The sequence below is a fragment of the Coregonus lavaretus genome (assembly GCF_964263955.1).
Source record: "Coregonus lavaretus genome assembly, chromosome: 18".
Lineage (NCBI taxonomy): Eukaryota > Metazoa > Chordata > Actinopteri > Salmoniformes > Salmonidae > Coregonus > Coregonus lavaretus.
In genome coordinates, this window is record NC_140005.1 from 17,652,280 (window position 1) to 17,679,594 (window position 27,315).

General features: G+C 41.5%; 2 protein-coding genes across 2 annotated transcripts in view; both read right to left on the reverse strand.

Moving 5' to 3' along the window:
• LOC311145581 (SR-related and CTD-associated factor 8-like) overlaps positions 1-22,474 on the reverse strand; it is a 50,144-nt gene extending 27,670 nt beyond the window's left edge. Inside the window, exons 1-2 of the mRNA XM_084181855.1 lie at positions 22,343-22,474; positions 15,563-15,646 (exon numbers count right to left, since the gene is read on the reverse strand). Coding sequence (XP_084037981.1) covers positions 15,563-15,646; positions 22,343-22,372 — 114 coding nt within the window. The 5' untranslated portion in view covers positions 22,373-22,474. The remainder of the gene's footprint in view (positions 1-15,562; positions 15,647-22,342) is intronic.
• A 137-nt stretch (positions 22,475-22,611) lies between these two features.
• LOC311145530 (connector enhancer of kinase suppressor of ras 3-like) overlaps positions 22,612-27,315 on the reverse strand; it is a gene marked incomplete at its 5' end in the record, with an annotated part of 91,559 nt that continues 86,855 nt past the window's right edge. Inside the window, 2 exons of the mRNA XM_084181795.1 lie at positions 22,612-23,904; positions 24,108-24,298. Of these exons, the coding sequence (XP_084037921.1) occupies positions 23,698-23,904; positions 24,108-24,298 (398 nt within the window). The 3' untranslated portion in view covers positions 22,612-23,697. The remainder of the gene's footprint in view (positions 23,905-24,107; positions 24,299-27,315) is intronic.

A 27,315-nucleotide genomic window follows, 5' to 3' on the forward strand; every position in this document is an offset into this window, starting at 1 on the left:
TGCTAGAGAGCGAGCGGGCTGAGCGCAGCCCTGTATTGAAAGACAGCCTGCTCAAACGCAATGTGTCATTAATTTGATAACAGTGAATGAAAACTGCCGAAGTCATGAATGACTTTTAGTTTTAGTTCACGGTTATTGCCCATAATTGTCGATTACATGATTATGCGATAATTGTGCCAGCCCTAACAATAAGCTACATTTCATTGACACTTTCTCCATCAACTTTCAATTCCAGTCAAAATATCTAGTTTCAGTGTTCTCTATATCTTTCCCATTGCATCAGATCTCAAACATGTACAATCTTCCAGAACATATAACTTGATATCCAATTCACTAGGCCTATATCCATACCTTTCATTGGCTGGCAAATCATTTTCATATATTCGATGCCAACAAAGCATTCCATGGCAGCACCTGCCAGTATAGTACAGTATCAACAGCATTACATGGCAGCACCTGCCAGTATAGTACAGTATCAACAGCATTACATGGCAGCACCTGCCAGTATAGTACAGTATCAACAGCATTACATGGCAGCACCTGCCAGTATAGTACAGTATCAACAGCATTACATGGCAGCACCTGCCAGTATAGTACAGTATCAACAGCATTACATGGCAGCACCTGCCAGTATAGTACAGTATCAACAGCATTACATGGCAGCACCTGCCAGTATAGTACAGTATCAACAGCATTACATGGCAGCACCTGCCAGTATAGTACAGTATCAACAGCATTCCATGGCAGCACCTGCCAGTATAGTACAGTATCAACAGCATTACATGGCAGCACCTGCCAGTATAGTACAGTATCAACAGCATTACATGGCAGCACCTGCCAGTATAATACAGTATCAACAGCATTACATGGCAGCACCTGCCAGTATAGTACAGTATCAACAGCATTACATGGCAGCACCTGCCAGTATAGTACAGTATCAACAGCATTACATGGTAGCACCTGCCAGTATAGTACAGTATCAACAGCATTACATGGCAGCACCTGCCAGTATAGTACAGTATCAACAGCATTCCATGGCAGCACCTGCCAGTATAGTACAGTATCAACAGCATTACATGGCAGCACCTGCCAGTATAGTACAGTATCAACAGCATTCCATAGTAATTCTACAGTGACAGTAGCATCAGCTCCGCATACAAATACTGCTTGATTCCTGGATACCTACACAATGCCAAAACCAACACATAGCCTACTAGCAACCCTTACCGCTGCTCACATGACAGGCTGTTACTAGGGGGTGATACTTGTCTCTGAGCTACAGTAACTGTCTTATTCTCCTGAGGGGTTATATTTAGGCTGCGTGAAGCAGGCAGTATTTCCACTAGGAATTTTTCCAGCAGTGGTGGCAAGGGCAGCGGAGGGGGGGGGGGGGGGGGGGGGGGGGGGTTGCACATTGCTACTATTGTTAGCTAGCTGTTCCCATAGACTTCAAGTCATTGAGCCAACAACAATCCATTTAAAAGCGCGTCTCGGCAAAAATATATACACTGAACAAAAATATAAAAGCAAACATATAAAGTGTTGGTCCCATGTTTCATGAGCTGAAATAAAAGATGCCAGAAATGTTCCATATGCACAAAAAGCTAATTTCTCTCAAATGTTGTGCAAATGTTTACATCCCTGTTAGTGAGCATTTCTCCTTTGTCAAGATAATCCATCCACCTGACCGGTGTGGCATATCAAGAAGCTGACTAAACAGCATGATCATTAAAACAGGTGCACCTTGTGCTGGGGACAGTAAACGGCCACTAAAATGTGCAGTTTTATCCCACAACACAATGCCACAGATGTCTCATGTTTTGAGGCAGCGTGCAATTGGCATGCTGACTGCAGGAATGTCCACCAGAGCTTTTGCAAAGAATTGAATGTTCATTTCTGAATGTTCAAGCCGCCTCCAACGTCATTTTAAGAGAATTTGGCAGTACGTCCAACCGGCCTCACAACCGCAGACTACGTGTATGGCGTCGTGTGGGCGAGCGGTTTGCTGATGTCAATGTTGTGAACAGAGTGCCCTATGGTGGCGGTGGGGCAGACATAAGCTACGGACAACAAACACAATTGCCTTTTATCGTTGGTAATTTGAATGCACAAAAATACCGTAACGAGATGCTGAGGCCCATTGTGAGGCCCATTTTTTTCTTAAGGTATTTGTGACCAACAGATGCATATCTGTATTCCCAGTCATGTGAAATCCATAGATTAGGACCTAATGAATTTATTTAAATTGACTGATATGTACTGTAACTCAGTAAAATCAATGTAATTGTTGCATGTTGTGTTTATATTTTTGTTCAGTATATATATATATATATATTATTTTTTAAATCATATTTATTTCAGTGGTGGCAACAGCTAAATGAATCTAGGGGAACCACTGGCAGGGATATGGGGGATAATATTGCCTAGTCTTGCCTAGAGCAGTATATTCCTAAATAATTGCGTAATGTCTAAAGTCATGGTCTTGTCCATGAACTAAACATCTTATGCTGAACAATTGGAGGGCATCATCCTCATCGGGTGGTATAAACCAACCTCCAGCAATAACAAAGCAGACAGATGTTCCCCAGCCATTACTGTGGCACAGGTGTTATAAAACACCTGTCTGCTGAAAAGTTGTGGAAAAAAGATGTGACTGACTTTCTCATTGGTGGTACTGGGCCAATAGCAAACACTATGAATAAAGATAGCACACAGCATATGCTCCTCCTAAATGTTTCAATTTACCTGGCTGCTAAATAGGCTCGGGCAGTATACTGTATACAGCATATACTGGGGTATTTGGAAATAGCCACAGGATTGTGTTTCAATACCGTTTAAATTATTTATTTTACGTTTTATAATACATTGGAATATTTATTGCTACTTTTTAAGTAAATACCTGCAGTCAACTTGTGCAATATGTTAGGAGATAAAGCAGATCGCATTCTTCATTTCAAGTCACATTATTTTACATTAAGAAGCTTACTGGTAGTCTCCAGTCACGTTTATTTACAAGCACACAACAATGAGAGACCGGAGTCACTCACTGTTGTGCAGCACGCGCCAGGTGATCTAGTTACAGTATAGAATTCACAATTAAATGTTTGCCGGCTAGATATCATAACTATTAAGTGAACTGTCTAAAATGTGCTAAATGCTTTGCAGTTGTGCATTTGGTTTACTAACTTAGTAGCCTTGCCATCTAATATTTGTTTGTAGCAAACAGTGAGTAGCATTTTGAGTTCCTTGTATACCTTTACGAGCTGGAATATCTGTCCTACAAATAGTTTATGTCAGAGACAGTATAAAATGTTTGCATGCATTTGTTAGCATTTAGATAGAATTCGCTATGGGATTTTACATGTACTTATTAGTATTGCTAACCTTGGGAGTGAAAATAGCACCCCCTTGTGTTCAGTGCTGGTATTAACGAATATCCATGGATCGCACAAGGTCGGTATGAAGGTCTGACAATCTGGATACCGCCCAAGCCTAGTGCTGAAGCTAAATTCTACTATGGTGTAGGTCAGTGTTTCTTCTGCGTTCATTTAAGTATGGCGCTGCGCCAGAGCAGAATCATTGCCGCCACACCAAAATAAACATCCTATTTCTACCAAACATAGTTTCAAGAAAGTTCTGTAAAGCACATTCGCTTTTCTTGGTAAATCGATAATCTGTCTGGGTTCAACACAGTTCTGAATGTTATTTAGCTCTGTGAGCTGTGGCAGGCAGCCTGCAACTCAAGAAACACAGCGCGCCAGTGACCAGTCCTAGTGACCAGTGCTCGATACAGAAGCTCTGTGACGCGAAACACTATTAACTTGAATCACCTGAGTGAGAAACTGCAAGAAAGGTACGTTAGCTTGTTTGTTTGACTAATGTTAGCTAGCCAACTAGTTAACTACATAAGCAAGCTATAACTTAAAAACTCTACTAACATCATTTAGATCTATAATATTGCTGCCACAATTGTAACGGCAATTAGCTATTTAATATCCACAAGTATGTTGATGATAGAAACATGATTAACTAACGTTACTAGTCTAGCAAGTTAGCTTGCTAGTTCGTTTGGAACTGTATCAAGAGCAAGCAAGATAGCTACATTTATCTGTCTTCGATTTTATTTTATTTTTCTCAGATGAGTTTATTGAAATATTTCCAGCCACAGCAGCGAAAGAGAAAGGGGGAGCAGGGACAAGTGTGTCAAGTAAAGTTAACTTAGCTAGCTAACGTCAAATCAGCCTGAATTAAATGAAACTTTCTTTAGTTAGCTAACTTTTTAAAAGCTTAAGCTTTCGTTATAACAAGTGTATGGCTTACTTTACTAGACAGAGAAGAGGCAGAAACCAGGGAGTGGGGTAGGGATGCATGAGGGACAGAATGGAGCAGAGGAGAGAGCCAGGAGGGGAGATGGAAGGAGAAAAGGAGAAAGGGGAGCAGAGAGAAGGAGAAGAAAGTGGAGTAGATAAAAGGAGGGGAGGAGGAGAGAGGAGCAAGGCCAAGTGCACACCACCGGCAATCCGGATGGGGCCCAAAGTGGCTTAAAATTGATAGACTGAAGCCATGGCTATATAATATGCCACATGGTTAGTCACATTTCCTTTAAATTAGGCTAAGGGCTAAAAATGTTTGTGCATATTTAGTCTGTACTAGTCTACAGCATTATGTGTAGTGTGCACCAGTCACCAGTAACTCCACTAAACTACACTCTACATCCCGTCTAGGAATGTTCTGCCGCCTGTGCCGTCAACATAGGCAGGCTGCTAAGAGGGGTGTGTCAAAACGCCCTTTTATTGAAATAGGGGCCCAGATTCATCGGCTGGACTATATTAACCGGCACCCAGGGACAGAGCACCACATGGAAAGTGTGAGGGCTCATGCAATGCTGGCAAAAGGTAAAGATTGTTCTATTGGATCCTTCCATTTCTCAAAATGTCTTCTAATGTAAAAGATGTCTCAGATTGTGCACTAACCATGGCTCAATAATAACGCATTATGCCTGTTACTGTTCACAGGCTCCTCAGTCATGGTTGCATTCGAGCCAACCACAGTGCTTGAGCACGAGGCCGTCATTGTTTTTTTATGTCTGTACTGTCTAACAAAGCGGGAGCAGGCCCATCACACAAACTTCCCAGAACTGCTGGACCTTGTTGAATTGCTGGGTTGTGACTATTTCACAAAGCTCAATGTAAATGAGTGCTCCACAATTCTGTTTTTGTTCACATTTTCTCCACTTGATATTTAAATGTCACCAGACTTATTTCAAATAGTTCTCATTTACTTGAAGATTGGCAAGAACACAAACTACAGGCCACACATAAAGAACACAAACTACAGGCCACACATAAAGAACACAAACTACAGGCCACACATAAAGAACACAAACTACAGGCCACACATAAAGAACACAAACTACAGGCCACACATAAAGAACACAAACTACAGGCCACACATAAAGAACACAAACTACAGGCCACACATAAAGAACACAAACTACAGGCCACACATAAAGAACACAAACTACAGGCCACACATAATAGTGGACGAAATGTTGAAGATTGTGGAGGAGCCTATCCTCCAGGCCATCCAGACATCAGTAGCCATTGGCCTGGAGGCTGATGAAACTACATGTGGCAGCTGGATTTACATGTCACGTATTATTTCAATAAGTTACTAAATTATTTTTAATAGTGGTATTCTATAGTCACACTGCATCCATGAGTAATAATGACATTGTGTATGGATTTTTGTATATTTTCCAGATACATGGACCAAGAGGGACACCTTTACAACCAGTTCCTGGACCTGGTGTCAGTCCCTGATGGCAAGGCAGACACCATCGTTGCCGCCATCAAGGAGGTGCTGCAGATCAAAAAGATACCAACAGAGAGATTGTACCTGGGCCTGGGCACTGATGGGGCTGCAGTGATGACTGGTATGGACACAACACAAAGTCTTAGAATGATTTTTTTTTTGTATGTCTTGTGATACAAATTATTTTCCTCATCTTCAAACAGGACAACATAGTGGTGTGGCAAAACAGCTAAAGGATGCCTTCCAATGGATGGGGTCTGTGGCTTGTGCTGCCCACTGCCTTGCTCTGGCCTGTAAGGATGCATCAGCTAAGGTCCCTTATATGGACACTTTCAAGGAGCACCTGCAGCAGCTCCATAGTTACTTTGCCAAAAGCAGTAACAAGTCTTGAAAGTTGCTTCAGCGACCCTGGGCCTTCAGTACTTAAAAGTGAAGGTGAGATTATGCATCACATTTCTTCACTTGGCTACTCTGGTCTCATCTTGTTTACCTACTGCATCTACACTCAAAATAAATATATTTTGCAGGAAGTAAAGGATGTTCGCTGGCTGTTCCAGCACCTGGCTGTGGCTAATCTTCAGCGAAACCTTGGCGCAGTGTTGGCTGCGGAGGTGGACAGGTGCCCAACTGCTAAGGGCCTCTAAGCTTTCTGTGCCACGTACAGGTAGGCCTACATGTATTATAGATTATAGTGGACTCCAAAATAAATCATGTACTATGTTGCTATTACTGCTTTCAGTCTCTAAAACTCTATTTAAGTGGTCTACAATGTGGCTTTTAAAACCTGTTTTGTATTGCCAATTGATGTATCATTGTGGCGTGACAAACTTTTCTAACTCAACAGATTTGTGGCAGCACTTTACCTGCAGGCGGACTTGCTGCCTCCGCTGACGCGGCTTTCAAACGTATTCCAAAAGGAGGATGTAAACTTCCTGGCCATAAAAGAGCAGGTACATTCTTTTCTATCTTCATGTTCAAACGTGTGCAAATGTCTCCGTTTAACAGAGTCACAGGACAGCACTACTCAATGAAATATTTAACAACTACTGACCCTTCATTATCATAACTTCAAGCAAAACAACACTTGTGTTGTAGGTCCCTGTGACAATGGCATCACTCCTCACCATAAAGAACTCTGGTGATTCCCAGCCCTCGGGGTCATTTCTGGGCCAACTCCATCCAATGGGTCTGGGCGCATTCAACATCAAGGAGGAGGAGAGGGAAAGTGAGAGGCCAAGTGGAGAAGACCAAGACCAGGAAGCAGTTCTGGGCTCGGGTCAAAGAGGAGGTAAAAACATTTGTTTTCAAATGCTGTGATGAAACCAATGTTACATCATGTGTGTTGGATAAACTAAAACAAAACAGCTATTAATCAATTTTTCTGTTTTGTGCTGTAATTAGGTCATGGATCCATATCTTGTTGGCCTACAGGACAGCCTAGACCGGAGTTTCCAACACCTGGAGATTCTGGGGGCCTTCAGTGTGTTGGGCCCTCAGGCTGCGTTCTCTAGTGAGAGGATGAACACCTTTAACCTGACCCTCCTCTCCAGGCAGTTAATGCAAGCACCAGAGGCTGCTGTGCTGCAAGAGTGGCCCTCTTACAAGCAACATGTGCTAGTTGGAGCATTCAAAGTATGGCATGAGTGTGACAATCTTTTGAAGAGAACATTTTAGGCCAGTGTTGCCCAACCCTTTTTACTGTTGAACTACCACTCTGTTGGCTCTTCTTTAATGTTGTACATCTTTTAGTTTTTCATGTATTTCAGGGGTTGGACCAGCTGACGGCAATGACAAAGTTTGATGAGTGGGGGCAGCCCTACCCCTGCCTTAGCCAGCTGGCAGCAATCGCACTGACTATACCAGTGTCTTCCGTTAATTGTGAGAGGGACTTCTCTGCAATGAAACGAGTAAGAACATTTAAATGTGAAAGTAGATCCTCTTTGTCCCTCTCCCTTCTCTTATTATTATCTCTGTTATTGCAGGTTAAAACAGACTTGAGGAACAGACTGCAGGGAGAGCATCTAGCCGCCTGCATGCAGCTCTCCATCAACCCCCCCATCAAGGAGCTCAATTACAGGAAAGAGTTGGAAATCTTTTTCCAAAAGCCCAGAAGAATAAAGTGCTCTGACAAAGGCTGTAAGCTCTGTCAGAACTAGGTTTTTGTTAGAACCTGGAAAGAGATTTCCAACGCCCTCCTTTTGTGATGAACATTAATTAGTGGGCTCTAATTCATGTTCAGTCAAATGTTCCTGTTTATTTTGTCAAGATAAACTTTTTATTTCAGAAAGGTCTCTGTTGTGTTTCTTTAGATAGCTGCAGCACTCAACCTTAAATTGCATCCTGTATACTATAATCATTTTATCAATACGTTATTGAACTCTTTTCTGGGGGTGGAAATGATGTTTTAGATGGTTTATTTGAGTTTTTTCCTTTTAAAATGTAACCAGAACCAAGCTTTTCTCTTTGGGGGGGACGGGGGGACGACACACTAACTTTTCCCACACAGCTAACACATTTTCCAGAGGAAACACTGGTGTAGGTTATATGAAAGCACTTGGGAGCAGCATATGCTGTGCTTTCTTTCTTTATTCATGCGCCAGATAAGAGGCTTATTCAGCAAAAATTTTTAGTAACAAAGTAATGAAGAGTATGAATGGCTACATACAGACTGCAAAAAACCAAAGCAGCCTGAAATGGCTGTGTTGTGTGGAGAGTTCTTATTGAGGGAACTTGACATGACTCATCTGCTGCTCATGCTGTAGTCATTGATTATAGATTTAATACAACTATTATGAAGCGGACTAACTTGAGACTTGATAGCTAAACAATTGCTGAACTAATATTCTGCAGCATCACCCCAATTAAGAAGAGACCCAAATACACGTCAAATAAATTAACTGACATGTAAGGTTCTTCTCTCAATGCTGTATTCCAATCAAATTCTCCTGCTTATCTTTCGGCCTGAGTAGACGGTTTCAAGTTCTTCAAAACTGCTAAGACTAAACAAACTGACCCAGACTCCCAAGCAAAGAGGCGGCCTCCGCATACTGTAATCATTGTTGCTGTATTCTAGTTTAAATATATGTACAATAATTTTGTAGGCTACATGTTTCAAGGGTTCAGAGATATTTAGGTCACTTTTAACCCACATTACTCTCAATATTGGCTAATACAACTTCAGCTGTAGGGTATTGGTTAGTAAGTATAGGCTCTGACAGTAGCTCATGAGTTTAATCTAGCCTACATCAAAACAAGATGTTATATCTGCATCTGAGACATCAAATATCCTGCCCAAACGTATTGTGTGACTGAACATACAACTAATTACAACTTCCATTCAACACGCCAGGCTTTGGGAATAATATAAAAATTCCCTCGTGTTTCATTTCCAACATTTACCCATATCAACAGCTGGGTGTTTACTGAGGAAACCGATGTTGAGCATTCTTTAAAGGCAGAGGAGGCTGGTGGGAAGAGCTATATGACGACGGGCTCATTGTAATGGCTGGAAGGGAATAAATGAAACAGAGTCAAACGTGGTTTCCATATGTTTGATATATCAAACTGGCCCTCCTGTAGCTCAGTTGGTAGAGCATGGAGCTTGCAACGCCAGGGTTGTGGGTTCGATTCCCACGGGGGGCCAGTATGAAAAATTTATGCACTCACTACCTGTAAGTCGCTCTGGATAAGAGCGTCTGCTAAAATGAATAAAATGTAAATGTAAATATCATTCCATATATTCCATTCCAGCCATTACAATGAGCCCGTCCTGCTATAGCTGCTCCCACCAGCCTCCTCTGGTTGAAAGGCTGAAATGTCTGCACAATGCTAGCAAAAAGGATCCTTTGTTAGTGCAGTGTGCAGGAAAAGGGCTGTGAATTGCCAGGGACCTCTAGATATGATATTAAAACGATACGACGGTGGCGATACAATATGTATTGCGATTCTATATGTAACAGCGATTCGATACTTTGATTTTATTGCGATTTAATGTTCCAAACATATTGCTCACTATATGTATGCTGTAGAGGGACAAGAGAAAGCCATACGAAAATGTTTTCATCATTCATGGAAATAAAAGCGCTGAAAACAAATTGGCTATGAAGGTAAAATAGTTTTGGTGCAGGTACAGCCAACTAGTGCAATATATTGAAATATTGTCAAAGCGATACGATATATAGTCAAAAAGTATATTCCAATTTGTAACTAGGGCTGGCACAATTACCGAATAACTGACAGTTATGGATGAAGACTTTATTTTTACGAACAGCTGACTGAAGACTGGATGGCTGGTTGAGTTGAAACTAGCAAACGACTCTTTGATGCTATACGATGCACTAACATTTATTGCATAAACACATTCATTTTCCATTCTAAATTACAATCTGCTGCTGATGGAGCTCCTGAGCTGGGCCTCTCTGAGCTGGATCTGTCTGAGCTGGGCCTCTCTGAACTGGGCCTCTCTGAGCTGGGCCTCTCTGAACTGGATCTGTCTGAGCTGGGCCTCTCTGAACTGGATCTGTCTGAGCTGGGCCTCTCTGAGCTGGATCTGTCTGAGCTGACTGTGTGTCTGTGTAAATGATGTATAAGTCTATGGTGTATGTAGGCACCTGAACTGAGCCATAAGGGAAACGTGGCATCTACAACCCCACTATCAGAAAGGGGGTGGCAATGTTTGCTTTGGTGGGGTCCCGCAGACAGATGCACTCATATCTTAAACATTTGAACCGGGACTGAATCTCCTGGGATTTGAGCCGGAGGTCTCCTGAGTCCTGACAACAGACTACTTTTCCTGAACACCAGTGGTGTAGTGCTATTTTTTTTTTTTGCTGCGGGTGCGCCTCAAAAAATAATTATGTCAGAATTTCTCAAAGTTTATACAGACAGATGTAGCCTATTGAATATTTCTATAGAACACGCATAAAATGCATCCTCCAATTGCAATGTCTGCCTATGCTCACCCATATTGTCAAGAAAATGTCATATTTTTAATACCCTCAAACATCAAGGCATACCAAATTTCAAAATAGGCCATTATCATTGTCAATCATAAATGACAATTCTTCACATTTTACCGGTGAAATGTCCAGACTGCGTCTGCATGCGAATCATTTGATCTCAAGCAGTTTCATGGGAATATGCATTTAGATTTCCTTGAATTACTGTTTTGTGAGCGAATTACAGCAGATGGTGTTAATAAACTATTCGCCTTTCTTGTATTTTGTTTTAATCAAAACATGTAACAAGCCTAGTGGCGGGCTCTGCTGAGTTTTTGCCGCATGAGAAAAGAAATGCGACTATTCAGCTTCAGCTCCTAAAATCTCACTAGAAATGAAGTGTTTTTGGTGTAACAGTAACGTTAGGCCTACTATGCTATTATATTCAGTTCTGTTATGTAAAACACTAATTCATCATTATGTGATCTTGCATTGATTCAGCTTAAAAAAAGTATAATTCTTAAATATTTTTACCAGCTCTGTGTATTCTCAATTTGAAAAAAGTGAGGGAGAGCCGCTCCCCTGCACTCCGGCAGCACTACATCCCTGCTGAACATCAAGCCATGCCAGCCTCTGACAACTTCAAAACTACAAACCACATATCATTACTCATGGAGTACTAACAACATGTTTAATCTGTCAGTGATAAAACTTCACCTTCATCTGCAGTATTGTCCTGATGCCAACGGTGACCACCACCATTCTGCAATGCATGGTGTCAAATAGCTACTTTGCATTAGTAACAAGATACCCTTCTTAATCCACCTTGGCCTAATAGACTCTTAAGAAGGGTGGGAACAGTAACTGGGCAGTTTAATTCAAAACACCCGCATAACATCAATTAGCCTACACTATGGACAGAACACTGATGGACAACTTTTCAAGTTCAAACAACTTAAAAAGAGCCGAAACAGCTCGGTCTACTCAACTCTGTCCTACCTCAGTCAGAACTGAACCATGTATGAAAGCCAGAGAAAATAGAAAGTATTGCTGGGGTAGAGAGCAGGGACTTGAGGAGCCAAGAGCGCCCCAGCTCTCTCTATGAGGGAGACATTTGAGTCTCATTGGTTTGGCTTCTTCCATGTTCCTTGTTTGAAACAGCCCATCTCCTACCTAAGCTGGTTAGGGGTTCCCTTATCTCTGTTACTCTCTCCACCCCATCCTCCTGCTTCACTTTCAGTGCTTTGGGGGAGCTGCGAGAGCTGCTGAGGGAAGGGGAAACAGGAGTTATTCAGAGGCAACACCAACACCACACTAATTCGTACAGATTCAGAAACACACAAAAAATAAACATTGATTGACCATCCTCAAGTGGTTAGCAAGGCACCTTATCGTGGTACAGCTTATTTTGTTATCTGTTGTAAAGAGGTAAAGGGGAAGGAGAGATTTGCAAGAGGTACAGCGAAAGACATTGGAAAGAGGTACATTATTTTAGCGATAAGATGTCTTTGTAAGACTGGTCTATGACTTGCAAGTCGAAGATTCACTGCTACCCAGGAAATGATTGATTAGGATACATACAGATTACGAATATTAAGTAGTTTGGTTCAAGGTTTCAGCCAGCAGTGATTTACTAGCACTGTGAAAGTATGGGAGCTCTTAGGAAGAGTACATCCTTCTTAGATTGAAGTAAATACAAAAAATTAAGCATATTTTGTGTTGGACTACATTTCCAAAGTTGATGCTATGTTTATCATTTTATATGAATCTCCCTTTTCTCCTCTGTCTCCTGTATTTTCATTGCCTACACCGTGTTTGTTTTTGGTAGAATTTTGAAAAATGCTCTGCAGTAGATGAAGTCCCACAAAGCGAAAAGCTACTCCTACTATCTACCATACCATGAAAAACCCAGGAGAGCCTGTCAACAGGTTGTCTCTCCATTCAGAGAGCGACACACCTCCTGTGGTGTCTGGGTTCACATCACAGGCACTAACTACACAGATGACTTATCAAAGTATGGCTGGGCGGGAGCTGGCAACACAATCTACCATCAAAGGATATGAGGGTGTATGAAATGTCTAATCAAAGAGAAGCAGCTTATCTACATCAATCTGCATGTCAAGCTAAAATCTGCTTACACTAGTGTTTCCACCCATTTCTAGTCATCAGCACTGTCATACCAGTATGGAAAGGAAACAAAAGAGTACCATAAAATGTGGAGGCATGAGATCTAACAGAAATAAGGTTGTGATTTAGGCCTATTAAAGCGTTCACCAGTTCACCCGTCCTGGTGTTTTATTCATGCTCGTTAACTCAGACAGCATAAGTCGGAAATTTACATACACCTTAGCCAAATACATTTAAACTCAATTTTTCACAATTCCTGACATTTAATCCTAGTACAAATTCCCTGTCTTAGGTCAGTTAGGATCACCACTTTATTTTAAGAATATTAAATGTCAGAATAATAGTAGAGAGAATGATTTATTTCAGCTTTTATTTCTTTCATCACATTCCCAGTGGGTCAGCAGTTTATATACACTCAATTAGTATTTCGCAGCATTGCCTTTAAATTGTTTAACTTGGGTCAAACGTTTTGGGTAGCCTTCCACAAGCTTCCCACAATAAGTTGGGTGAATTTTGGCCCATTCCTCCTGACAGAGCTGGTGTATCTGAGTCAGGTTTGTAGGCCTCCTTCCTCGCACACGCCTTTTCAGTTCTGCCCACACATTTTCTATAGGATTGAGGTCAGGGCTTTGTGATGGCCACTCCAATACCTTGACTTTGTTGTCCTTAAGCCATTTTGCCACAACTTTGGAAGTACGCTTGGGGTCATTGTCCATTTGGAAGACCCATTTGCGACCAAGCTTTAACTTCCTGACTGATGTCTTGAGATGTTGCTTCAATATATCCACATAATTTTCCTTCCTCATGATGCCATCTATTTTGTGAAGTGCACCAGTCCCTCCTGCAGCAAAGCACCCCCACAGCATGATGCTGCCACCCCCGTGCTTCATGGTTGGGATGGTGTTATTTGGCTTGCAAGTCCCCCTTTTTCCTCCAAACATAACGATGGTCATTATGGCCAAACAGTTATATTTTTGTTTCATCAGACCAGAGGACATTTCTCCAAAAAGTATGATCTTTGTCCCCATGTGCAGTTGCAAACCGTTGTCTGGCTTTTTTATGGCGGTTTTGGAGCAGTGGCTTCTTCCTTACTGAGCGGCCTTTCAGGTTATGTTGATATAGGACTCGTTTTACTGTGGATATAGATACTTTTGTACCCGTTTCCTCCAGCATCTTCACAAGGTCCTTTGCTGTTGTTCTGGGATTGATTTGCACTTTTCAAAGTACGTTCATCTCTAGGAGACAGAACGCATCTCCTTCCTGAGCGATATGACGGCTGCGTGGTCCCATGGTGTTTATACTTGCGTACTATTGTTTGTACAGATGAACGTGGTACATTCAGGCGTTTGGAAATTGCTCCCAAGGATGAACCAGACTTGTGGAGGTCTACAATTATTTTTCTGAGGTCTTGGCTGATTTCTTTTGATTTTCCCATGATGTCAAGCAAAGAGGCAATGAGTTTGAAGGTAGGCCTTGAAATACATCCACAGGTACACCTCCAATAGACTCAAATGATGTCATTTAGCCTATCAGAAGCTTCTAAAGCCATGGCATCATTTTTCTGGAATTTTCCAAACTGTTTAAAGGCACAGTCAACTTAGTGTATGTAAAATTCTGACCCACTGGAATTGTGATACAGTGAATTATAAGTGAAATAATCTGTCTGTAAACAATTGTTGGAAAAATTACTTGTGTCATGCACAAAGTAGATGTCCTAACCGACTTGCCAAAACTATAGTTTGTTCAAAAGAAATTTGTGGAGTGGTTGAAAAACGAGTTTTAATGACTCCAACCTAAGTGTATGTAAACTTCCGACTTCAACTGTAAGTAACTATCTAGCATGAGAAAATACAATCTCTTCTATTTGAGAACGATGTTTGCACCGTGGCGAACACGAGTTGGGAGTTTAAGTACTGCCAACAACACCTGACAGTAGACCACTATTATAATTAGGTTTACAGATAGTGCTCTCAGTCACAGGAAAACAACCTCTCCATTACATTTACATTTAGAGTCATTTAGCAGACGATCTTATCCAGAGCGACTTACAGTTAGTGAGTGCATAAATTTTTCATACTGGCCCCCAGTGGGAAACGAACCCACAACCCTGGCGTTGCAAGCGCCATGCTCTACCAACTGAGCTACAGGGGACTAAAAGGTTTTGCTTATCTATGTAGCTACTGATAAGTAGCTACCACTTCAAACGGCATGATCAACATTGTGGCACATTCTTCACTGGCACCTTCAACTGTATTTCATCAGTCCTAGATATAAGCATGTTATACCAGCGTTTGTGACAGTACAGTTTATGACCCATTTTGAAATTAGTGTTATCAAATACAAATTACACAGAATTGGTCAGTCTGACAAAAGGTGCTTCATTTAAAAAAGATTCAGCATTTAACGTATTATCTACATATCTTTTGGTTAGAGTGAATAGGAGGACTGCTAAACTCCCAAACACACTGGCTGACATTTGTATTACTTCCAGAGATTGGATAAAATCAGTCTATGCAAATGAACCAAAGAGTGCATTGCATGAACATGTCAGACTGACTCGGAGGTTAGTTAGTTCCGGTAAGACAAGGATTCATTGAAACCCATTCATTGCATTGCTGGGAGAGGGGCTCCCTGTCCGCGATCACCCCAACTCTGTCTCTTTTCATTCATTTCTACATACTTACTTTTATAGCTTTTATTGCAGACTTGGTAATATTGGTCATCTTGGCCTTGGAGATCGGAGGCTTGTACTCATTCAGCGAGTAGAGCTGAAACACAAAAAGCAATGGAAACAAACCGTTTAAACATCTAATATAATATACACTTGTTAAATCAGATGAGAAACATTACTCAGGTCTGAGGCATAAGAGAAATTGCAAATATTTAAGGTGAAATGCAGTCGAAGAGTTTGTACAGTAGGCTACATAGGCCAGGGAAGGAGTGTAGTAAAAGTGTTTGAAGACACTTGGGGCTGCCTTTATTATGCCCACATAGATCATTCAAGAAATAGCCTCCAATGCAGTATTTACTGAAATATTTTTTCAGTTGCTGAAAAAGTAGTTTGTGTATTGATACTATTGGGGATGATGCTGATCTTTTAATTTTCTATATGTTGTCGATGGTATCTGATTTCATGGTTCATGTTATGTAATTCTACACAGGACACATCCCCATTTGTAAGGCTTGTAGCAACATCAGTCCTAATTTTGCATCTCAGCTAGCCAGATCATGAGTATCTAGCTATCGAGCGCTAGCTTACTAGCAAGCTGGCCAAGTTTTTTTAAATACATTTTTTAAGTCATTTAGCAGACGCTCTTATCCAGAGCGACTTACATTAGCAATTAGGGTTAAGTGCCTTGCTCAAGGGCACATCGACAGATTTTTCACCTAGTCGGCTCGGGGATTAGAACCAGCGACCTTTCGGTTACTGGCACAACGCTCTTAACCACTAAGCTACCTGCCGCCCCACTACTATGTTAACTTGGCACCAGTTGAATTGTGTATTGTAGGACTAGTGTAGACATGCATTATTGCTATAGAGTTCTTAACTAGATAGCTGTGTGTGAACTAGATGGTAATTGTACATGAAATACAATTGGTGAGACTTCCGTTACCGTTTTAAAATTATTTTTGAGGTAGAAGTTTAAAACGTTTACTATTTAAAGCAAAGCCTTTTTAAAGTATGTATGGTTTTGAAAAATGTCATAGTAGTGGTAGTGTTGGTAACTGGGTGTAGATGAAAAAGTAGGAAGATGAAAAGTTAGTATAGCCTGAACATATTAAAGTTGGTTTGCTGTTTCTAGCTTGAATGGTTCAAGAGTTACTGTTGGTGGGTTATGTTATGCTAATTTATGCCAATTTACAGTTGAAGTCGGAAGTTTACACACACCTTAGCCAAATATATTTAAACTCAGCTTTTCACAATTACTGACATTTAATCCTAGTAAAAATTCCCTGTCTTAGGTCAGTTAGGATCACAACTTTATTTTAAGAATGTGAAATGTCAGAATAATAGTAGAGAGAATGATTTATTTAAGCTTTTATTTCTTTCATCAAATTCCCAGTGGGTCAGAAGTTTACATACACTCAATTAGTATTTGGTAGCATTGCCTTTAAATTGTTTAACTTGGGTCAAACGTTTCCCACAATAAGTTGGGTGAATTTTGGCCCATTCCTCCTGACAGAGCTGGTGTAACTGAGTCAGGTTTGTAGGCCTCCTTACTCGCACACATTTTTTATAGGATTGAGGTCAGGGCTTTGTGATGGCCACTCCAATACCTTGACTTTGTTGTCCTTAAGCCATTTTGCCACAACTTTGGAAGTATGCTTGGGGTCATTGTCCATTTGGAAGACCCATTTGCGACCAAGCTTTAACTTCCTGACTGATGTCTTGAGATGTTGCTTCAATATATCCACATAATTTTCCTTCCTCATGATGCCATCTATTTTGTGAAGTGCACCAGTCCCTCCTGCAGCAAAGCACCCCCACAGCATGATGCTGCCACCCCTGTGCTTCACGGTTGGGAATGTGTTCTTTGGCTTGCAAGTCCCCCTTTTTCCTCCAAACATAACGATGGTCATTATGGCCAAACAGTTCTATTTTTGTTTCATCAGACCAGAGGACATTTCTCCAAAAAGTACGATCTTTGTCCCCATGTGCAGTTGCAAACCGTAGTCTGGCTTTTTTATGGCGGTTTTGGAGCAGTGGCTTCTTCCTTGCTGAGCGGCCTTTCAGGTTATGTTGATATAGGACTTGTTTTACTGTGGATATAGATACTTTTGTACCCGTTTCCTCCAGCATCTTCACAAGGTCCTTTGCTGTTGTTCTGGGATTGATTTGCACTTTTCGCACCAAAGTACGTTCATCTCTAGGAGACAGAACGCATCTCCTTCCTGAGCGGTATGACGGCTGCGTGGTCCCATGGTGTTTATACTTGCGTACTATTGTTTGTACAGATGAACGTGGTACCTTCAGGCGTTTGGAAATTGCTCCCAAGGATGAACCAGACTTGTGGAGGTCTACAATTCTTTTTCTGAGGTCTTGGCTGATTTCTTTTGATTTTCCCATGATGTCAAGCAAAGAGGCACTGAGTTTGAAGGTAGGCCTTGAAATACATCCACAGGTACACCTCCAATTGACTCAAATGATGTCAATTAGCCTATCAGAAGCTTCTAAAGCCATGACATTATTTCCTGGAATTTTCCAAGTTGTTTAAAGGCACAGTCAACTTAGTGTATGTAAAATTCTGACCCACTGGAATTGTGATACAGTGAATTATCAGTGAAATAATCTGTCTGTAAACAATTGTTGGAAAAAATGACTTGTGTCATGCACAAAGTAGATGTCCTAACCGACTTGCCAAAACTATAGTTTGTTAACAAGAAATTTGTGGAGTGGTTGAAAAACAAGCTTTAATGACTCCAACCTAAGTGTATGTAAACTTCCGACTTCAACTGTATATAGTGATAGTCGGTGGAAAAATTGAAGTTAGGATAGCCTGAACATGTGAACGTTTGTTTGGTGTATGTAGCTTGAACGGTTCCAGAGATACTGTTGGTCTGTTATGTTATGCTAATCTATGCACATATATATAGTATAGTTGATAGAAGTTTGAGAATTTGAAGTTAGGATAGCCTGAACATGTGAAAGTTGGTTTGGTGTCCCTAGCTTGAACGGGTCAAGATTGACTGTTGGTGAGTTATGTTATGCAAATGTATTTAGTTATAGTTTATAAAAGTATTAAAGAATTTGATAGCCTGAATGTTTTAAAGTTGGTCTTGTAGCTTAATTTGCCAAGGAGCAGGACCATTTTGAATAGCTACCTCCGTATTCCTGTGGTTCCAATTTTAATTTATGTACATTTTAAAAGGGTTATAGTTCAAAAATTATATATAGTATCAAAAATCTTTTGACAAGCAATCTAAGTAGAGTAGAGAGTGTTAGTTTAGAGTCCCGTGTAGCTCAGTTGGTAGAGCATGGCGCTTGCAACGCCAGGGTTGTGGGTTCGATTCCCACGGGGGACCAGTATGAAAAAATGTATGCACTCACTAACTGTAAGTCGCTCTGGATAAGAGCGTCTGCTAAATGACTAAAATGTAATAGCTTAAGCGGTGAAACAGGAGATAGGTCTAGTATTTTAGATTAGTTTACAATTCTAGTCTATGGACCTTTTTTGCCATTGAAATGCAAATGCATCCATAGCAATTGCTCCGTTTGGGCTGCTCAATGACGCGATATGAGAGAGGTGTTAGCTGACGTTAGCTAGGTGCTTTTCGTCACTCTAAACTCCTACAAACACCTGTAACTTTTTATTGGTAGAATATATTATTGTTCAAAAGCCAGATTTGAATAACAGTGAAGTAGAAAAAGATGTCATACCCTCTAACTTTTTGACTAACTTGCTGGGGAAGTGGTCAAAAGTTCAGTTGTTTATAAATACAGTCCCTTCGGAAAGTATTCAGACCAGTTGACATTTTCCACATTTTGTTACGTTACAGCCTTACTCTAAAATGTATTAAATTATGTTTCCCCTCAATCTACACACAATACCCTACAATGACAAAGAAAAAACAGGATTTTAGAAATGTTAGCAAATGTATTAAAAACAGAAATACCTTATTTACATAAATACTCAGACCCTTTGCTTTGAGACTCGAAATTGAGCTCAGGTGCATCCTGTTTACATTGAACGTCCTTGAGATGTTTCTACAACTTCATTGGAGTCCACCTGTGGTGAATTCAATTGATTGGACATGATTTGTAAAGGCACACACCTGTCTATATAAGGTCCCACAGTTGACAGTGCATGTCAGAGCAAAAACCAAGCCATGAGGTCGAAGGAATTGTCCGTAGAGCTCCGAGACAGGATTGTGTCCAGGCACAGATCTAGGGAAGGTACCAAAAAATGTCTGCAGGATTGAAGGGTCCCTAAGAACACAGTGGCCTACATCATTCTTAAATGGAAGAAGTTTGGAATCCCAAAAACTCTTCCTAGAGCTGACCGCCCGGCCAAACTGAGCACTCGGGGGAGAAGGGCCTTGGTCAGAGAGGTGACCAAGAACCCAATGGTCACTGACAGAGCTCAAGAGTTCCTTTGTGGAGATGTGAGAACCTTCCAGAAGAACAACCATCTCCGCAGCACTCCACCAATCAGGCCTTTTTGGTAGAGTGGCTAGACGGAAGACACTCCTCAGTAAAAGGCACATGACAGGCCGCTTGGAGTTTGCCAAAAGGCACCTAAAGGACTCTCAACCATGAGAAACAAGATTCTCTGGTCTTATGAAACCCAAGATTGAACTCTTTGGCCTGAATGCCAAGCATCACGTCTGGATGAAACCTGGCACCATCCCTACGGTGAAGCATGGTGGTGGCAGCATCATCATGCTGTGGGGATGTTTTTCAGCGGCAGGGACTGGGAGACTAGTCAGAATTGAGGGAAAGATGAACGGAGCAAAGTACAGAGAGATCCTTGATGAAAACCTGCCTTATAGCGCTCAGGACCTCAGACTGGTGCGAATGTTCACCTTCCAACAGGACAACGACCCTAAGCACACAGCCAAGACAACGCAGGAGTGGCTTCGGGACAAGTCTCTGAATGCTCTTGAGTTGCCCAGCCAGAGCCCGGACTTGAACCCGATCTAACATCTCTGGAGACACCTGAAAATAGCTGTGCAGCGACGCCCCCCCATCCAACCTGACAGAGCTTGAGAGGAACTACAAAGAAGAATGGGAGAACCTCCCCAAATACAGGTGCGCCAAGCTTGTAGCATCATACCCAACAAGACTTGAGGCTGTAACGCTGCCAAAGGCGCTTCAACAAAGTACTGAGTAAAGGGTCTGAATAATTATGTAAATGTAGTTTTTTATACATTTGTAAAAATGTCTAAAAACCTGTGTTTGCTTTGTCATTATGGGGTATTGTGTGTAGATTGATCAGGGGGAAAAAACGATGTAATCCATTTTAGAATAAGGCTGTAACTTAACAAAATGTGGAAAAAGTCAAGAGGTCTGAATACTTTCCGAATGCACTGTAGGTTCACTGAACCCCGGTTCAGTCCAGTCAGTGTTTTGCTTGGTACTTGGGCCTAACAAATCCTACCAATTAGGCATACACGCATAGTTTTGTGATATTTTATTCAGTTCCAACGATGGCACTTATTGGTCCTATCCGGGATTCTTGGGAGGTCCCTACCCGATTGAAGTTTAAATTTAAAATGGTTAGGGTTAGGTAAGGGTTATGGTTAGGGATGTCCCATGGATCACTGATAACACTAACTACAAAAATGTCTAAAAACCTGTTTTTGCTTTGTCATTATGGAGCACTGTTATTATTTCAGATTTGAATAGCAGAGAAGTAGAGGAAGATTTCATATGCTCTTACTTTTTGTTTAAATTGATTGCAAAGTGGTCAAAGCTGATGAGTCAAGTTATTGTTTACAGTGAATGTTGGAAGTGATTATGTCACAATGGGGAGCGTTTAGAATGTTGAAAAACGTCCCATTAAAGTGAATGAAGATGGATAAAGACAAAAATATATATAGTTTAAGTCTAAATAATATCAAAAAGTTGTATGTAAGCACACTATTCCAGACCAGTCTGCACATTTTAAAGTTTGAATGTTGTTTCTAACTTAAATGGTGTACGAGGAGTAGCGTGCAGAAGAATAAGAAGTATGAGGAAAATGTTAAATTGGGACTTTTGGTTCACAAGTCCCATCTAATGACTGTATACCAGTCAGACGAATGATGACTGAATCGAGTGCGCAAGCTGGCAAGGCGCTGGCGCGATGTCCAGGCAAAATACGTTTGGAACAAAATATATTTGCTAACTTACTAGATATATTTGAGGTACCTAGTAATACAAAGTCAATAATTGGTTTACTGCATAATTTACTAGCTAACTGCACACATTGCACCCGTCCACCACGCGAAAACATAACATTAGCTAGCTAGCTAACGTTAGCCATTTTACCCGGCCTTGCTTGGCTAACATTGTTAGTTAGCTCGCCAGCAAACCTTTACAGTTGAATGTGACAGCTAATAATCTAACTAGTTAACTAAATAGGATAGGGTAGTATACAAGGGTTGTAGGTAGTGATTTTTAAGCTGTTTGAGTTAGCCTAGCTGGCTAAATTAGCTATCACGCCAGATAGCTAACGTTAGCTAAACATTCTTAGCGCAATGCCAGATTGCAATGTGGCTAACAGTACAGTAGTAAGTTCGCTACTGTACCTAGCTACAGTTCGCTGAATTTAGCTGTTATTTATGACCAAATGACGAGATAGCAGCGCTTACACGTAAAAATACTAAATGGGTGGTCAATATTCATGGACGAAGCTAAACCGTGTCTACTGAAAGTATGCGGCCTTGTGTCTAGTTGCCCTTCTCCCCATTTTCTGCTTGACGTCAATCATACAATTCGCTAACAGTCATTTCCATTGAAATGGGGGAGAAATCTTACAAACCTCGCCGTTGAATGCTTTGACTGCCTCCATGGTCTTGTATTTGGGGTTCGTTGTAAGCTGTAAAATGTTTATATTGTTCTCAACAACCGGCTTGATGCATACATGCTCTAGCTTGGTGAGATGGAGGAGATTGCCAATATGGCGCACAACCTCAATGAAATCCAATACGAACAGTACACAGAAACCAGCGATCCCAAGTGGCACACACTGGCATCGCAGGTCCAGTAGACAAATGAAAGTAATTGGCGACGACTCGTGGCCAAATAAATGCTATAACACCCCGATGGTTTATTCGAAAAAGCATACTCTGTGTCAGAGGAATAAAATACAGAGATTAAAACATATTTATAACACAGAGCATTTAAACGCTTTATTACTCTTACAGGCACTTCATGATAATTTACCAATGAAAAGAGAATAGAACTGTACACACCTTACACTTATGTACAATTATTTTATTTACAATGCTAAAACAACTTAAAATATTTACCACACAGCTAAATCATCTAAATTACAATTAACGATTAATTGTTGCTGGCACAAAATGTTATGATTGCATAACAACATCTCCATAAAAGTATTAGGATCTGAATGTAACACCTATCACATACATTTTATAATTCAACATTGCTGTATCTAGGCAAACCCACAAAAGTATCATGATCCTGATGTAACCAAGATAACAGTCTAGGTCACAAAAGTTCAGCTCAAAAGCTTACATGCATTTCAAGGCAGTACTAGTGCATGTCTGTGGCACTGTTTGTAAAACTATTAGAAAATAAAACCTTGTCCTACGGCTACTGATCATGTTGCAAAATAAACACTTGGAAATTCGTTTTCAGAGAGATGGACATATGTACCCAATGTTCCATCACTCACTACTTAAAATGCCACAAATACAAGCGAACACAAATACTGTACACATCACAACAGAATAAAAACAGTAAATTGTTACATATCTAAACATAAAAAGATCAATTACAACAATATTAACAATATAAAACCATATAATTTAATCCAATAAATCAAATGTTTGCACCAACTCCATTTAAGAACTTTAAAAAAAATACACACTTTCTTCTTATCATGAGTCCACTTAGTGGAGAGTCAACACATGAGCTGCTTCCTAATGTATGTAGTTTGATAAAAACGCTGCCTAAGTACAACTATTAGTGCTACTGGGTTATGGGTAGACAGTAATGGCAGTGAGTCTTATAAACAGTCTGAGTAAAAGTTGCCCTTAGGCACAGGTCCACAATCAGCTCATCCATCCCAAATCCTAACCATAAGCATTAGTAGGAGAAACTCAAAACTGACATTAGATCAATGTTTAGGGGCAACTTCATCCTACTCCCTTATAAACTGGTCTCCACAAAGCGGCCAGCGATGGCATTGGCTGCTGCTGCAGAGGGCTCTACCCGTGCTGCCACCTGGTGTACATGCTTGAGACAGATCTCCTGGAGCAAAGGAGTGTTGGCCTCTTTCCATTCCCTGAATCTGGGCGAGGTGAGGTCAGGGTCTGACAGCACCTGCTCGATGGTCAACAGGTCTGCCTCCTTAGCCTGAGTCAAACGGGAAGAGAGAGACAGAGAGTGTAACTATGCTCAAGGGTCTCAATACTTGTAATACTATTCAAAATGACGCATAAACAGCACATACAATTTGTACAGAAAACAAGGACATCAATTTGATACTGCCACATATGTGGTGATAAACGGATAAAAACAAAAGCATACAATAATTCTAGTCAAGTTGGCGAATGTACCTTTAACGTGCTGTTGAGGGTCCTGATGAGATGCAGTTTCTCGTTAATGTCCTGGTTTTTGCATCGCTTTATAAAGGAGGCTCTGAAGTCCCTCTTGGTGGATGGTTTGCGGTCTCCTATGGGAGAGAGGCTGGCCTGCTTGAGGTGGATGTACAGTCTCTCCATCTCGTCAGATGTGGCTTCATGGTTCACTGCAAGAACAATACAATGGACCTTAGGAACTTTATATTTCAGCAGAAAAATATTTATATATTTACTACTAAACAAAAATCCCTAATGATAAAGTAGGATGAAGTTTGAGGTCAATTTCCTTACTCAAAAATGGTTAAACAGAACATTGAGTGATTTAAAGCTCATTGACAGGATTTAAATAGTGTTGACTATAACTGCTTCGGTTAATCTTTTTTTCCAACTGGTTAATTGACAGTCATTAGAAAATGTACTGTATTCTTAGCACAGGAGGCTTCCGGTCGAAGCTCGCATCCACTACAAGACCATGGTGCTTACCTACGGAACAGCAAGAGGAACTACCCCTCCCTACCTTCAGGCTATGCTCAAACCCTACACCCCAACCCGAGCACTCCGTTCTGACACCTCAGGTCTCTTGGCCCTCTCACCCATACGGGAGGGCAGCTCCCACTCAGCCCAGTCCAAGCTCTTCTCTGTCCTGGCACCCCAATGGTGGAACCAGCTTCCTCCTGAAGCTAGGACAGCAGAGTCCCTGCCCATCTTCCGAAAACATCTGAAGCCCTACCTCTCCAAACAGTATTTTAAATAATCCTCCTCCTCACCTAGATCCCCCCATAACACTTAACCAGCACTTGCCGCCACCTTTCCAACAAGTCAGTTCGTCAAATGTATTCTGTTATTGTGAAGTGGAAACGTCTAGGAGCAACAACGGCTCAGCCGAGAAGTGGTAGGCCACACAAGCACACAGAACGGGGCTGCAGAGTGCTGAAGCGCATAGCGCGTAAAAATAGTCCTCGGTTGCAACACTCACCACTGAGTTCCAAACTGCCTCTGGAAGCAACGTCAGCACAATAACTGTTCGTCAGGAGCTTAATTAAATGGGTTTCCATGGCCGAGCAGCCACACACAAGCCTAAGTTCACCATGCACAATGCCAAGCGTCGGCTGGAGTGGTGTAAAGCTCGCTGCCATTGGATTCTGGAGCAGTGGAAACGCGTTCTCTGGAGTGATGAATCACACTTCACCATCTGGCAGTCCGACGGACAAATCTGGGCTTGGCGGATGCCAGGAGAACGCTACCTGCTCAAATGCATAGTGCCAGCTGTAAAGTATGGTGGAGGAGGAATAATGGTCTGGGGTTGTTTTTCATGGTTCGGGCCCCTTAGTTTCAGTGAAGGGAAATCTTAACGCTACAGCATACAATTACAGTGGGGAAAAAAAGTATTTAGTCAGCCACCAATTGTGCAAGTTCTCCCACTTAAAAAGATGAGAGGCCTGTAATTTTCATCATAGGTACACGTCAACTATGACAGACAAAATGAGAAAAATTATTCCAGAAAATCACATTGTAGGATTTTTAATTAATTTATTTGCAAATTATGGTGGAAAATAAGTATTTGGTCACCTACAAACAAGCAAGATTTCTGGCTCTCACAGACCTGTAACTTCTTCTTTAAGAGGCTCCTCTGTCCTCCACTCGTTACCTGTATTAATGGCACCTGTTTGAACTTGTTATCAGTATAAAAGACACCTGTCCACAACCTCAAACAGTCACACTCCAAACTCCACTATGGCCAAGACCAAAGAGCTGTCAAAGGACACCAGAAACAAAATTGTAGACCTGCACCAGGCTGGGAAGACTGAATCTGCAATAGGTAAGCAGCTTGGTTTGAAGAAATCAACTGTGGGAGCAATTATTAGGAAATGGAAGACATACAAGACCACTGATAATCTCCCTCGATCTGGGTCTGCACGCAAGATCTCACCACGTGGGGTCAAAATGATCACAAGAACGGTGAGCAAAAATCCCAGAACCACACGGGGGGACCTAGTGAATGACCTGCAGAGAGCTGGGACCAAAGTAACAAAGCCCACCATCAGTAACACACTATGCCGCCAGGGACTCAAATCCTGCAGTGCCAGACGTGTCCCCCTGCTTAAGCCAGTACATGTCCAGGCCCGTCTGAAGTTTGCTAGAGTGCATTTGGATGATCCAGAAGAGGATTGGGAGAATGTCATATGGTCAGATGAAACCAAAATAGAACTTTTTGGTAAAAACTCAACTCGTCGTGTTTGGAGGACAAAGAATGCTGAGTTGCATCCAAAGAACACCATACCTACTGTGAAGCATGGGGGTGGAAACATCATGCTTTGGGGCTGTTTTTCTGCAAAGGGACCAGGACGACTGATCCGTGTAAAGGAAAGAATGAATGGGGCCATGTATCGTGAGATTGAGTGAAAACCTCCTTCCATCAGCAAGGGCATTGAAGATGAAACATGGCTGGGTCTTTCAGCATGACAATGATCCCAAACACACCGCCCGGGCAACGAAGGAGTGGCTTCGTAAGAAGCATTTCAAGGTCCTGGAGTGGCCTAGCCAGTCTCCAGATCTCAACCCCATAGAAAATCTTTGGAGGGAGTTGAAAGTCCGTGTTGCCCAGCGACAGACCCAAAACATCACTGCTCTAGAGGAGATCTGCATGGAGGAATGGGCCAAAATACCAGTAACAGTGTGTGAAAACCTTGTGAAGACTTACAGAAAACGTTTGACCTGTGTCATTGCCAACAAAGTATTGAGAAACTTTTGTTATTGACCAAATACTTATTTTCCACCATAATTTGCAAATAAATTCATAAAAAATCCTACAATGTGATTTTCTGGATTTTTTTTCTCATTTTGTCTGTCATAGTTGACGTGTACCTATGATGAAAATTACAGGCCTCTCTCATCTTTTTAAGTGGGAGAACTTGCACAATTGGTGGCTGACTAAATACTTTTTTCCCCCACTGTACATACTAGACAATTCTGTGCTTCCAACTTTGTGGCAACAGTTTGGGGAAGGCCCTTTCCTGTTTCAGCATGACAATGCCAACGTGCACAAAGTGAGGTCCATACAGAAATGCTTTGTTGAAATCAGTGTGGAAGAACTTGACTGGCCTGCACAGAGCCCTGACCTCAACCCCATCGAACACCTTTGGGATGAATTGGAACCCCTACGTTGAACCAGGCCTAATCGCCC